A 14,791-nucleotide genomic window follows, 5' to 3' on the forward strand; every position below is an offset into this window, starting at 1 on the left:
TGATGAAGTTATGTTTAATCCCTCTTCGCAAGAGCAGTGTGAACTGTGGGGCAAAGTATTTTTATGGAAATGTGTAACGACATTTTATAGTTGTCTATCTTTATTTCCCGTTGTTTTAGCACCCACACATCCAGAGGAGGGGGGAGGGAATATATCTTTTGTTTGGTATTATTCCCTGATGTAAAATGTTGGACGGGAGAGGGAGTTTTATTTCTGTATTAATACTGATTGATTATAAGTGCTTATTTGATTATTGTGTTTTGTATGGATATTATATTGTACTTTTTGTTGGATTTGAAAACTAAATAAAGTTAAAAAAAAAACAAAAAAACACAATAATGTAATACAGTGGAACCTTGGTTTACAAGCATAATTCGTTCCAGAAGCATGCTCGTAAACCAAATTGCTTTTATATCAAAGCGAGTTTCCCCATAGGAAGTAAGGGAAACTCGCTTGATATGTTCTACCTTCTCCTTCCCCCCAAGCCCCCCCTTCCCGAGGCTACTGGCACTGCTCAATCACCCCCCCCCCCCCGCTCTAACCGGCATCACACCCCCCCCCCTGCTCGAGAACGTCCCCCCCTGAGAACCGCATCACACCCCCGTGCTGGAAGCGGCATCCACCCACCCGCCAGCCCTCCCAAACAAGCTCTTTACCCTATCTGCTGCTTGCCGGTGTGAGTTAAAGAAACATTCTGCCTCTTGCCTGGGCTGGGCCTTGAGCATCTGCGCATGCTCAAGGCCTTCTGGCTCTCATTCTCTCTGAGATCTTGGAATTAACGAGAGCCAGAAGGCCTTGAGCATGCACAGATGCTCAATGCCCAGCCCAGGCAAAACACTCGCAAACCGCGTTACTCACAAACCGAGGTTCCACTGTATTTCTTTATGAGGACAATTTCTCAAGTGATGTAACAAATTAAATAAGGAGTTACCTACTCTACTGCCTGTATGAATGTTTTTCCATATCACACTAGGCTTCTGTACTTAGCACAGCAAAAAAGGCCTGTAGCAATAGTGAGGATAGTAATGTAGTAAATGATGATGGATAAAGACTTGTATTGTCCATCCAGTCTGCCTAACAAGGTAGCCAGAGTTACATCTGCTGCTCTGTGTTGTTTACCCTGGGATCAGTAGCATGAAATGTTGCTACTATTTGGGTTTTTGCCAGGTACCTGTGACCTGCATTGGCTTCTGTGTAAACAGGATACTGGGCTAGATGGACCATTGGTTTGACCCAGTATGGCTATTCTTAGGTTCTTATGTAACTTTAAGCACAGATTATAGAATAGCACTTTCTTTACATTTCTTTTTTAGTTTTCAGTCCAAACATGGCATTTTTTTCTGCTCATTTTAATTTATTAATGGGATATGTTGACAGATTGCAAGCAACAGCCCATCCCTATACACTGAACTTACCTCCAACTCGGACTACTTTACAGGAGAAGACATCTGTTTCTTCCACTCTGTCTCACAGTTACTTAAATGTTTCTGATTCATCCTTAAATGTCTTTTATCTAGGGAGAATTGGGGTTAAATGTATGTTATTATATTTTTTACCTATAATAATGAGCAGAAGAGGTAATATGAGATAATACCTTGTACTATGTGTTATTCTCTATTTTTCAGAGACAGCTTTAGTTTAAATACGTCTTTATAATAAGCAATTGTACAATTTACTTTTGCCTGCACTAAACAGATATTTTACATAATGTGTAGTCAACAGAATGCATTGACCAGGGTTAATGGTTTCTAAAAATAAGAGAGCACAATTTAAGGTGAGTTACCTTGAAGCATTATACTTGATTAGTATTGGAAGCGTGGTAAGTTCAGGATTAGGTGACTCAAATATATCCGAATTTTCGCAGTTCATGTTCTTCTTTGATTAATTATGCATTCCTATTAAGACTACATAGTATGAACTAATGTTCAAATCGGGCAATATCATTTCAATAAGTATCATTTTTTTTGGAGATGGATACTGTACAATATATTTTAGAATATTTTGCAACGTCTACTGCAGTATGCCACGGAAGGTCTGAGGAATGAGCTTGTTAAATACATTGCAGAGATTAATCTTGCAGGTTTTATTTTATTTTCATTTCATTTTTTTCTAACTGGGATACAAAGTGATCTAGAACGACATATCCCTTGAAAAAAAACAGAGTATAAACGTCTCTTAGTGGGAAATTCTATAAAATGTGCTTAAAGCTAGATGCCTAACTTAGGGCTACTTTATAAAGCCATGGTAGAAGTTTCTACTGTGGGCTGGCGAGGTAAATGCTCCGACGTTCATAGGAATTCTAAATCTACCACCCCACAACCTCAATTTATGCCCTCTAGTTTTACCATTTTCCTTTCTCTGGGAAAGATTTTGTTCTATATTAATACCTTTCAAATATTTACACATCATTATCTTATGTCCCTTCGCCTCCTCTCCTCCAGAGTATACATATTCAGGTCTTCCAGTCTCTTTTCATAACTTTTTGGGCAAAAACCCACCACCATGTTTGTCACCTTCCTCTGGACCTCTTCAAGTCTTATATCCTTTGCCAGATATTACCTCCAAAACCGAACATAGTACTCCAAGTGTGACCTGTACAGGGGCATCAACCCTACCCTTCTGCTGGTTACTCCCTTTTGTGTACACCCTAGCATCCTTCTGGCTATATTCACTGCCTTATCACACTGTTTTGTTGTCTGTAGGGAGTGGAAAACATGAAAAAGGATTTGCAAAAGTTAGAAGAATGGTCTAATAACCATAATTCAGTGCAAAGAAGTGCAGAGTGATGCATTTGGGGAGTAGAAATACAAGAGAGCTGTATGTGCTGGGAGGTGAGAGGGAATTTCTAAGCACCTTTCTTACTTATAATTTTAATGTATATTTTCTGTAAACCGCTTAGAACCTAACGGATTAGCGGTATATAAGAAATAAATTACATTACATTACATTAATATGTATGGGCAGGGAGAGGGACTTTGGGGTGATAGTGTCTGAGGACCTGAGGTTGACGAAGCAGTGGGATAAGGCAGTGACTGTAGCCAGAAGGATGCTAAGTTGCATAGAAAGAGAAGTAGCCAGCAGAAGAAAAGGAGGTGTTGATGCGCCTATACAGGTTGTTAGTGAGGATGCACTTGAGTATTGTGTTCAGTTTTAGAGGTCATATCTGGACAAGGATATAAGAAGGTTTGAAGCGGTCCAGAGGAAGACAATGAAAATGATAGGGGATCTGTGTCAAAAAGAAGTATGAGGAGGGGGGGGTCACGTGATGACGTTGAGCTGAGCGGCGGCTCCCTGCTCGTGCTCCGACCCTCTCGCGCTCTAATCTTTGCTTTTTATAGCCATCCTGCTTTGCCTTTATCACTGCTTTGGTGCAGGGCGGAGCGGAACGCTGCGGGGAGCTAGCAACTGCTTTGGCGGCTCTCTGCCGCAGCTTTCTGGCAAATTATGCCCGTTAAGACCCCGCGGCCGACTCGGGCTCAGCGTGTGCACGGGGCTCACAAGATGGCGTCCGGAACTGCGACCACGCCGAGAGTGCTGCTCCAGGACGACGCGGTCAAGGAGTTGATCCGGACCATTTCTGCGGCGATCGATGAGAGGCTCACTAAGCTCCAGGCAACTGTGGAGGATTTTCGGGATTGCCTGGAGCGACATGGTCAGCACCTTCAGAACGCGGAATCCCGCATAGCTGCTCAGGAGGATCGTTCTGGGGCGCTGGAGACGCAGGTTCAGGCCCTGCGTGACCCTCCACGAGCGGCTTGAAAACCAGGAGAACCGCGGCCGCCGCAACAATATTCGCCTGGCGGGCCTGGCGGAAACCATCCGAGACGCTGAACTGCGTGAGTTGGTGGAGATGTGGCTGCCTGGAGCGGTGGGTTTTACCCCGGACGGATCGCGCACCTTGGTGGAGAGGGTGCATCGCCTGGGTCCGCGTCGAGAGGGCGCGGGCAGGCCCCGACCTGTCATTGCCAGGTATCTGAACTTTGCTGATAAGGCCCAGGTCATGGCTCTGTACAGAAAAAAGGGCGCGCTGGAGCGTGAGGGCATTAAGATCCTGCTTTTCAACGACTACTCCGCTGAAGTGGCTGCTCGCCGGCGCACCCTGGCGCCTTATTACACCGAGCTCCACAACAGAGGCCTACGTTTCAATATCCTGCACGGGTCCGGGTCTTTGAGGCTGGGGGACCGAAGACCTGCGAGGACGTGGAGGCGCTACAGGCCTATATAAGATCTTTGGCGCCTATACCTCCGGAGCCCTGAGAAGATCTGCTTCGTTTCCCTAAGACTCTCTTCAGATTTTGCCTCCCTGGTGACTATGGGACTGGACCGGGGGCTGGATAGTCTTGAGCCTTTGCCTTTTGTTTCACTGTTGGGGGGGCTCTAGGACTCTGGGGCCAGCCTTGCTTTTTGTCAGGTTCATGGCGACCCTGATGGCTGTTTTTGGGGTGTAATATCCTATTATACCTGCTGCTATTCCCGCTTTGACACCTGCCCCGGACCTTCTCATCCGGGTCCCTGGACTAGGAAGCTGTTTTCTTTTTTGCACACAGGGATCCTGGCCCTTGGGTGTCTGGTATTTCGAACTCTGCCCCTTGTTTGGTTTGCTTTGTTTTTTTTTCTTTTTCTTTTCAGACACATGATGAATCTGTTGCCTTTGGACATGTTTGTGCTGGGAGGTTTGCTGTTGGGGGTGGGGTGGTTTTTTTGAGGTTTTTTGAGGCTTTCTGGGTCTTTTTGCGTGAGGGGGTTGGGGGGCTTTCAGTACTATGTTTTTACTGTGGGGGGGAGGGGATGGCTGGGTTGCTGGTTGGGTACAGGTGGTAGGAGCGGGAGGTTGAACGGATGGGGTATTGTATGTTTGGTGGGCTGTGGATTGTGTGGGGTGTGCTTGGGTGTGCATGTTTATGTAGTGTGAATATGGGGCAGGGAGGGGGGGTTTGGCTTTGGGGGGGAGGTTCTCTAGTTCAATGGAGGGTTTGGGGTTCTATTGATTATTCTTGGGGGTTCGGCTGGGAGACCCTCAGGGATTGTGCGCTGTTTCGTTGGGACTGTGCATTGGTGCTAGGTACTTCCCATGGCTATGGCTGACTTGGTGTGTCTTACGTTGAACGTGGCAGGCATCAACTCTCCTGTGAAGCGCACCAAGGTTCTGTCGTTCTTGAAGAAGGAAAAAGTCTCTGTGGCTTTTCTACAGGAGGCTCACCTCACGGCCTGCGAACATCAGAAGTTGCAGCGTGACTGGGTGGGGGAAGTGGTGGCGTCCTCTTATTCGTCTAGGCAGAGGGGGGTGGCTATTCTCATCCATAAGGCGGTGGTAGCGGTAACCCACAGGGTTATCCGGGACCCTCAGGGCCGTTTTGTCATCTGGGTGGGGACTTTGAATGATAGACCTGTGGTGCTCTGCAATGTGTATGCTCCTAATGTCTATACTCCCTCTTTCTTCTCTACTCTATTGGCCCATTTGATAGCGTTACCGAATTATGAACTCCTGGTGGGCAGGGATTTCAACATCACTAGCGATCCCTCCATTGATCCGAGACCAGTGGCGGCGGAAAATGAGCGTAGGGGACTGAATTTCCTGATGGGAGAGCTGGACCTCCAGGATGTGTGGAGGGTTTACCACCTTGGGGAGGTGGACTTCACCTTTTTTTCAGGGGTTCATCACTGTCACTCCAGTCTGGACTATTTTTTACTCCCCTCTCGTTCCATTGGGCGGACGGTGCGCACCCACATATTGGATGTTCCTTTCAGTGATCATGCTGCTGTAACATTGTCTCTCAAGTGGGGGAGCGGCTCCCCGGCTGATCGCATTTGGCGCTTTAATCCATCCTTGTATTTAGATGAGGAATTTCACACCTATCTCATCGAGGAATGGTCTAAGTATAAGCAGACGAATGAAGGGACCGAGGTCTCGGATACCGTGTTTTGGTAAGCAGCGAAGGCTTATCTCCGTGGTTGTATTATAGCCTACTCTATTCGCAAGCGTAAGCTCCAGGATGCTGACCTTACGTCACTGGCAAAACAAATGAGGGAATGCCGGTTATATCACAGTTCTGAGGAAGCTCGACAGTCGTATCTCCGTTTGCGTAAACAAATTGATGCCATTCTTTCTGCGCGGGCTTTAACTCATCTTGATGTGTACAAGTTTCAACTATATAGGTGGAGCAACCAGGCGGGGAAGCTCCTGGCCAATCTGGTTCGCCCATACCATCGTGCAACGCGCATTTCCCATATTCGGGACTCCTTAAATGTGGCACATTGGACGGAGACGGCTATCCAGTCTCAATTTGTACGTTTTTACAGCGACTTATATAGCGCGGGCATGTATGATACGGAGGCTCGGGACCTTTTCTTTCGAGACTTGACTCTTCCATGTGTCTCGGAGGTGCACCGCGACTTACTCAATGCCCCTATTACTTGTCGGGAGATTTCCATGGCTATCGGACGCTTGAAACTCGCTAAGGCTGCAGGACCGGACGGCATGGGGCCCGAGTTTTATAAGATCTTACAACATCATGTGGGCCCTGCCTTATGCGCCATGTTTGGTGATATGCAGGCCTCAGATAGAATTCTCCCGGAGCAGAACCATGCTCACGTCGTGGTGCTTCCTAAACCGGGCAAGGATCCCACCTTGGTGGGCTCTTATAGACCCATATCCCTGCTTAACCAGGATATGAAACTTCTTACGGCTATTTTGGCTAAGCGTCTGGCTCAGGTTGTCCCTTTGCTTGTACATCCTAACCAGGTGGGTTTTGTGCCTGGTCATTTCTCCTCGGCTAATATTCTCAAGGCACTGGTGGCCTTGAGGGAGGGCAGGGGACGCCATGGGGACGATTTGTTGGCTAGTTTAGACGCCGAAAAAGCCTTCGATAAGGTTGTTTGGCCTTACCTTTTCTGGGTCTTGCGCCGCTTTGGCATTACCGGCTCCTTCCTTGAATGGGTGGTCCGTTTGTATACGGCTCCTACCGCTCAGCTCCTTATTAATCATCAGCATACGGCTCCTTTTCCTTTGCGGAGAGGGACCCGGCAGGGGTGTCCTTTGTCGCCGTTGTTATTTATACTTTCGCTTGAACCGCTGGCGGCTAAGATCCGAGACGCCCCGGGAACAGAGGGCATCCAAGTAGGGGCAGAGCTATGCAAGATTACCATGTTTGCGGATGATATGCTGCTCTTTGTCGGTAATGCCCGGGTTTCTATCCCTTGCATTAATTCCTTTATTGACTCTTTCGGGGCTTTTTCCGGACTGTGTATTAATTTCAGTAAGTCTGAGGCGCTCCCTGTCACTTCGCCTTGCGCATCGCGAGCTCTGCCCTCTTTCCCTTTCAGGTGGGCGGTGGGGGAGCTTAAATACCTTGGAATCTTCCTTAGCGCTGACTGAGCCGTGATTTATCGGAGCAACATTGTGAACCGCCTTGCTCAGCTTCGGGATGCTTGCCATAGATGGGGGGACCTCCCTCTGTCGCTCTTTGGTCGTACTGCCTTAGTGAAAATGGTTCTGCTGCCCAAGATTCTTTACCCTTTACAGATGATTCCCCTGTGATTGCGGGCGACCGAGGAGAGGGCCTACAGGTCCTTTGTTGGTTCTTTTATCTGGCGGAACCGGAGGGCCCGCGTTGGGTTTTGGAGACTCACGCAGAGCAGAGATCGGGGTGGTTTAGCGCTTCCGGATCTCCGGCTATATAATGTGGCGGCCCTAATGCGCTGGGTGCATGAACTCTACATGCTAGGCTATCGATTTGCTCCTCCGGGCTTGTTCGATTCTTGGGTGGCCCCGCACTGTGCGCTGGCTTGTCTCGACGTCCCTAGGTGGCGGCACCCCAGGACGGGTTGTAATTCTCTTTGGATGGATCCGCTGCGGCGTGCGCTGCTCTGGTGGCGGCGCCAGATAGGGGGGGGAACGCGGGATCACTGGGCTTTTCAATTTGTTCGGGGTAACCCTGCGTTCCCGCCGGGTGTTGATGGAGCGCGGGGCCTGGAGGCCAGCTTTGGCACTTGTTTCTGCTTGGGGCACGTTAACTCATCGCCATCCGCGGATGGGACTTTCCCTCCCCTTGCTGACCTCCGCCGTCACTGGTCTCTCCCTGATATGCCTTTCTTTGCTTATTTACAGCTGCGTCATTTTTATGAGGCCTCTCGGAGGTGCGCTCCAACTGGCTATCGTTTCTTGAAGGTTGACCACATCTTTCTCTCTCTCCCTGCCTCTTTGAATTCTCTCTCCACTTGGTATAGGATGGCCCGGGCAGAACGACCGGACGCTCGGCTCCTTGGTTTAGCTTCCCAATGGACTGAGGAGCTGGGGGAGCCAGTCGGGGTTGAGATGTTGGTGGCCTGTTTTTCCAGCATTCCCAGATGGGCGCGGAATGTCTCCCTGCAGGAAATACAATTCAAAATACTACACCGCACATATTTTACTAGGGTACGGGGCAGGAGAGCGGGCCTTTGGGGATCTGATATCTGTGTTAAATGTCAGCGTATGCGTGGCACCCTTGTACACATGCTACTGGAATGTCCGCAGCTGGAAACTTATTGGAATGGGGTGTTGGATTTCTTGGCTCGGGTTGTGCAACTGCCTTTTCAGTAGTCATATTTACTTATTCTACTGGGGTGCGAGGGGGAGGTGTTAGAACAGGGTCTCAGTTCGGAACACTGGCGTTTTTTGTACACTGCTCTGCTGGTGGCCAAGCGCGGAGTGCTCCGTCTTTGGATGGATGTCAGTGTGCCTGAGGTGCTAGGATGGAAGCGCTCCTTACTCGAGGTGGCTCGATGGGAGCTTTGCATTTGCCCGGAGCCACTGTCGGCGTCCCGGCACCTGTATCGCTCTCTATGGGATGCTACCATTTTGGAGGTTGGCTCTCTGTGACTGGGTGTGTGTCTTGCCCATACTCACTTTCACTGGACTGGGAGGGGGGGGAGGGGGCTGTCTGTTTATTCGTTTGCTCGGATGGTTGCTGGTGTGTGAGTGTGCGGGTCGGTATGCCTGGGGTATGAATGGGGTATGGATTTGTGGTGTATGTGAGTTGGCTGGATTTTGGGGAGGTTTTTTTTGTTTTTGTTTTTTTTTTATCCTGTGTTTCTCTTGGGGGTTATGTTCATTACAAAAAGTTGAATTGTACTGCTCAGCTTGCATGCGCTTTGTGCTTCTTTCTTATGCGGACTGAGCCGGGGTGGCTTTTGATTTGATTTGCCCTATTCGGGGCCTCGTGGGGTTAGTTTTCCCCTCCTTTGGGGGAGTGCTCCCCTGTTTGCTATGATGTTTTGCTCCTTCCTTGCCCTGTCTGCATTGTATTGTTTCCCTTGGCTGTTCAGTGCTTTTCTGTTCAATAAAAATTATTCCAAACAAAAAAAAAAGAAGTATGAGAAGAGACTGGAAGATCTGAATATGTACAGTATACTCTGGAGGAGAGGAGGGACAGGGGAGATATGATACAGACGTTTAAATACTTGAAAGGCATTAATATAGGACCAAATTTTTTCCAGATAAGGAACTCCCCAACCCTTACTTCCTCCAGATCCTCCCAAATTTTTAAACTATCCTTCCCTTCCATAAAAGGTATTTCCCATGCAGGCAAACTTGGGTCATCCCTCCCCTTTAGAATCACTGAGATCTGGAATAACCTCACCTCCCCACTCCGAACCTCAAGCTCCCTCCAACTCTTCCGCAAACACCTAAAAACCTGGCTATTCTCAAAACTGTAACACTTCCCCCCTCTTAGGCCTCTCACCTTCCCCCTTTACACCTAACTCTTTAATCTCTTCACTGTAGTTCCTCTCTCATCCTTCTTCCTGTAAACCGTGCCGAGCTCCGCATTCGTGGAGATGGTGCGGTATATAAACCCAAGGTTTAGTTTAGTTTAGTTTAACATAGTATAACTAGAAGGCATAAATTGAGGTGTGGGGAGATAGACTTAGAAGTAATGTTAGAAAATTATTTTACACAGAGAGGGTGGTGGATGCCTGGAATGCCCTCCTGAGGGAAGTGGTGGAAAGGAAAACGGTGATAGAATTTTAAAAAAGTGTGGGATAAAGATCTCTAGTTAGAAAATGAACTGTGTACATTGTAGAGCTAAGGCCAAAAATGAGCAGACTTGCATGGTCTGTGTCCTATATATGGTATAGGATGGGCTAGGGAGGACATTGATGGGAAATCCAGTAACTTGGAACATGAGGACATTGCTGGACAGACTTTACAGTATGTGTCTGAAAAAGATGAGATGCTTGGATGGGATGGAGTTAGCTTCTATGGCATCTCCAGTAGTTGGAACCTAAGGACAGTTCTGGGTGGACTTTACGATCTATGGCCCAAAAATTTCAAAGAAAAAATGACAATTTAATTTAATAATGAATATATAATGCCTGTAACTAATGGGCAGACTGGATGGACCGTTCAGGTCTTTCTTTATCTGCTGTCATTTACTATGTTACTATGTAAGAAATTTAACCCACCCTCTCCCTGTTACCATTACTAATCAGTCTATTGGGTAGGCAATTTTGGTCCTCGACAGTCACAGGCAGGTCAGGTTTTCAGGATATCCACAATAAATATGCATGAGATAGATTTGCATCTCAAGGAGGCAGTGCATTCAGATCCATCTCATATATATTCATTGTGGATATCCTGAAAACCTGGCCTGCCTGTGGCTCTCGAGGACTGGAATTGCCTAACCCTGGCCTATTACTACCAGGAAAACTACCCAAGGACCTTCCAACCGTATTCATCATACCTCATGGCCCCTAGTAAGGTCTTGATGTTGTTGTAATCCTCTTTGAGGTTCAGTGAATGAGCCAGTGGAAGAGATATACTGTATACTTGTTCCTGTTATGGAGCAGCATGGCTTTAATGCTCCTGGATGAGCTGTCAATGAAAACACACCACTCTTGGCTTATATATGATTCCAATAGCTTCAAATAGACTGGTCACATTGTGGCAGAAGCAGAGCCCATCTTGATGGGTGAAAAAGATGGAAAAAGCTTAGTGACACTTCCTCTGACCTGTGACTTGCACACTTTCATCCAACAAGTTCCAGTGCTTGAGCCTAGACGTCAAAAGCTTGGCATTTGACTTGGTGAGACCAAGATCTCTGATCAAGTCGTTGAGGTCTTTTTGCTTTGGATAGTATGAGTTCCTCTCACCAGCCGCACCACTCCTTTGGTCATCAAGGTGCCATAAAAGCTCTTCTTTTACACCACATTGATAACTCCCCCCCCCCCTTACATATTACACTGCTGTGGAGTTTATTTTATGCTCAGTGAAGTTTCTAGTAGTTTGTATATTTCTAAAAGAAGTGGTGATAGTCTTTATAAATATCTTGCTCTATTCTCAAATTAGTAAATTTGCTCTCAATTTAGGTTTCTGCTTCATTGAGCGCAATAAAGAGAATGTAAGGGATCGATTATGCAAAAATAATATACTATATTTCTGTTGTTCTAAAAAAAACTTTCTCAAAGCTTTGTTTTTTTTGTGTTCCCAGATGCAAAGAAGATTGGATAGGAAACCGCTGTCACATAGAGTTTAAGTCTTTACCATCTTTGAACTCTATGGCCCATCAAAATGGTAAATCAACCCAAAACTTATACTTTTGACCTAATTTTTCTCCTAATGATTATTTAATTGTAAAAATAAATGATAATCTGTTTTTTAAAAAAATCAACACGTCAAATTTAATGACCACTACTATTTTTTTTATATTATAATTATCACTTGAGATTCAGACCCAGTATCTATACCCATTTAAAGAAAGCCTGAGAAACTGAAGATGTCCTTATTTGTATATCTCTATGACATTCTTATTTCTTCCAGGTTGCCCCTAGAGCAGCTGTTATAGAATAGCAATTTTTCACTGGTCTTTGCTTTAACTGTATTTCCTTTGTCAGCAATAAGAAATGCAACTCCTGATTCTGATTGTGCTTTACAGAAGAGGCTTATGTATAAGTCTTGTTTCTTTTCATTATCAGTGTTTTAATAATGCTGAATAGGCATGGGTTTTCCTTTCTATTCTGCATAAGGATTTGTTTGTCTTGTCCTTTCCCTGCAGGATCTATCTCCATCCCTGCAAGCTCTGTCCTCATCTGCACAAGCCTCAAACACTTATGATTTTAAAGTGAAGCTTGTATAGATGAGGACGAAGTTTGCATGGATGAGACGGGAATGGAGATAGATCCTGTGGGAACAGGTACAAATTTCTCCCTGTGTTAACCTCTACTGATCTTTTTGGCAGATTATAGAAAGTTGCCATTGCTTTCTGCAGCAATATCATCTGGTCTTCCATGATGGTGTCCTCCAAAGGCAGTAATTAGCCAGACCTGATGTTGCTTAGCTTCTGAGATCTAACAAGTGCAGACTCTCCTAGGCTGCTGTTGCAGGGCATGGAATTAAATAATGAACCTGCATATAAATGTAGTTAAATACCAGAAACTCAGCGTTGGATCTGAGGAGCCACAAAACAAAAATTTTATTTTCTCTGCATAAAAGGATCAGCAAAAAAAAAAAATGTAGGTGATACCACAGGCGTCGGAACGGGGAGGCAACAAGGACCAGTGCCTACCCCAAAATTGGCAGTTGACGGTTGGTGCCCACCATCCTACCTGTTTCCTGGTGTTGTACTTTACATCTTCGGGGCAGCCGCCGCGTAGAGTCCACGAGCAGTCCTGCCCTGGAACCCTTCATTCTACTTCTGAGGCAGGCCTGCTCATTGATACTGCGTGGTGGCTGCCCTGAAGATTTAAAGTACAACACTGGGAGGAGATAGGAGGTATAGTCAGGAGCTGGTGACGGGTCGTGCTGCAGGATTCTGCTGGGACTAGGGTGGAGCTCCTGAGCCCCCCCCAAAAAAAACAAACAAACAGTGTTCTGCTACCTATGGGTGATAACCTTCATAAAGATTCTGAATTTTAAATGAAGCAAAACAGTGAGGATAATATGTGAAATGACTCAAAAATTAAAAATAAGAGCACATTTTCATAGACATAAAATAACACATTACAAAGAATAAAATGATAGCCCAGCAGGTAAAAACATCTCAAAGAAATATCAGTCCCTTAATGCATCCTTTCTCAGCCCTCAAATGCCTTATGCTAGGGGCTATGAGGAAATGAGTGGTTTATGAATCTTATAGGTGATCACCTAGGGCAGAGGAATATTTGGGCTGGCCCTGCCCCTTTCCTACCTATACAGAAATAAGTCTATTGGAAGCAGAGGCTCCCATTCCCAAATTAAAAATGAATGCTCTCAGCAATGATGGAGCTTTCCTTTCCTCCCATCAATCTCAATTCTCAAGAAAAACTTGAAGAAAGAAGTGAGACTCATACCTTCTCCCATGCAGTGCTGTGCAGTCAAGGCCTTCAGAGGATTCACTCCACCCACTAAAGGCCCTGAGGGCAGTGCTCTGAATTTGATTGGTCGAGCAGGCAACAGGCAGATGTTTCTCAGCCAATCAAATTCAAATCAGTACTGTCAGGGCCTTCAGGGGATTCAGAGAATCCCCAGCTTTTGATTGTTGTTATTGGGGGGGGGGGTTGGGGGGATTACTTTATTTGATGAAGTTTGACTGGCTGAACAGGTGCCTACTCAACAAATCAAACTGTATCAAGCAAAAATTAAAAAACAAACAAAAGCAGGGCTGTAGAGCTGAGAATATACTGAATCCCCTGAAAACCCTCACCGCACACCACTGCTCACATGGTACTGTGAGTACTAAGCCAGTGCTTTTCCTATACCAGCACATAACATTCATTTATTCATCACATTGATGCAATAGTTGATTCCCTCACTGAAAGCTGCCAGTAGACCAATCCTAGCTCAGTGTTAAATAGGGACTGGTTCCCTCTCCATCAGTCAAATATCAGGTCTAAGATGTGTATACATAGATTGTGGGAGGATTATATATGTGCACTAAAAATATTATTTCAATATTCTCTTGATTTATTTTGTAGTCTAATTTTTCCTTCCAAGTCTCCCCCCCCCCCCCCCCCTTATTTGAAATGTGATTTTCTCTGGTTTTATTTTTCAGCTGTTTGGATAGGCTTGGGAGTTGGAATAACTTGCCTACTGATGAACATCACAGTTATTGTCTTATGTTACCTTTCTAGAAAGAAAGTGCAAACACAGTAAGTGAAATCTTTCCTTTCTGCAGAGAAAATTGCACAGATATGACAGAATGTAGTAACTGATTGTTTGATTTTGCTTTAAACTGTTATAGCTCCCTTTGCACTCCTTTGAGCATGAAATCATACAGTAAAAGCAAGACTTATCCAGACAGGAGCACACCTGCTCAGACAATTCCCATTCACTGAGACCATATGTGGATTTTCCAAATGTCATTAAAAATCCTTTCTTGGAGGGATGTGTCAGGGGTGGAAAATGGGCATAAATGTGCAATTCAGGTAGTGTGCTCACATTAGCATACGTCAATGGTGTGCTGCGGCCACACTATTGCAGCTCAAGAAGTGGCCATGTGCGCCACCCGCTGTTGTGGGTAAGTATTTTCATATCTGTTACAGTATGCTGCAAACCGAAAAAGTTTGAAAAGCACTGGCATATGCTAACTAATCCAGTACCAATAAAGAGGAAATTTTATATATGGTGCGAAAATGTTAGGCGCTACTTTAACAGTGACTTTTCAGCATTAAAAAAACAACAACAGTCTAACAGATGCAGGGAACTGAAATGGGACAGAAACGGCAGATCCACATGAAAACACCCCCCATTTTTATGGTACTGAAGTGTTTTTGTGAGGATCTGCAAGGAGATGTAGTGTTTGCAGAGGTATTTGCAGGCCAGGGGCATTATCTTAAAATG

The 14,791-nt window shown here is 45.8% G+C and overlaps 2 protein-coding genes across 2 annotated transcripts in view; both read left to right on the plus strand.

Annotated features, from left to right (window-relative positions):
- MALRD1 (MAM and LDL receptor class A domain containing 1) overlaps nt 1–11,520 on the plus strand; it is a gene marked incomplete at its 3' end in the record, with an annotated part of 701,795 nt that extends 690,275 nt beyond the window's left edge. The window contains exon 40 of the mRNA XM_033932884.1: nt 11,466–11,520. Coding sequence (XP_033788775.1) covers nt 11,466–11,520 — 55 coding nt within the window. The remainder of the gene's footprint in view (nt 1–11,465) is intronic.
- Nucleotides 11,511–14,791, plus strand: part of LOC117354221 (MAM and LDL-receptor class A domain-containing protein 1-like) — a 33,015-nt gene continuing 29,734 nt past the window's right edge. Inside the window, exons 1-2 of the mRNA XM_033931307.1 lie at nt 11,511–11,548; nt 14,004–14,100. Of these exons, the coding sequence (XP_033787198.1) occupies nt 11,533–11,548; nt 14,004–14,100 (113 nt within the window). The 5' untranslated portion in view covers nt 11,511–11,532. The remainder of the gene's footprint in view (nt 11,549–14,003; nt 14,101–14,791) is intronic.

Source organism: Geotrypetes seraphini, chromosome 2, assembly GCF_902459505.1.
Source record: "Geotrypetes seraphini chromosome 2, aGeoSer1.1, whole genome shotgun sequence".
Classification (NCBI taxonomy): Eukaryota; Metazoa; Chordata; class Amphibia; order Gymnophiona; family Dermophiidae; genus Geotrypetes; species Geotrypetes seraphini.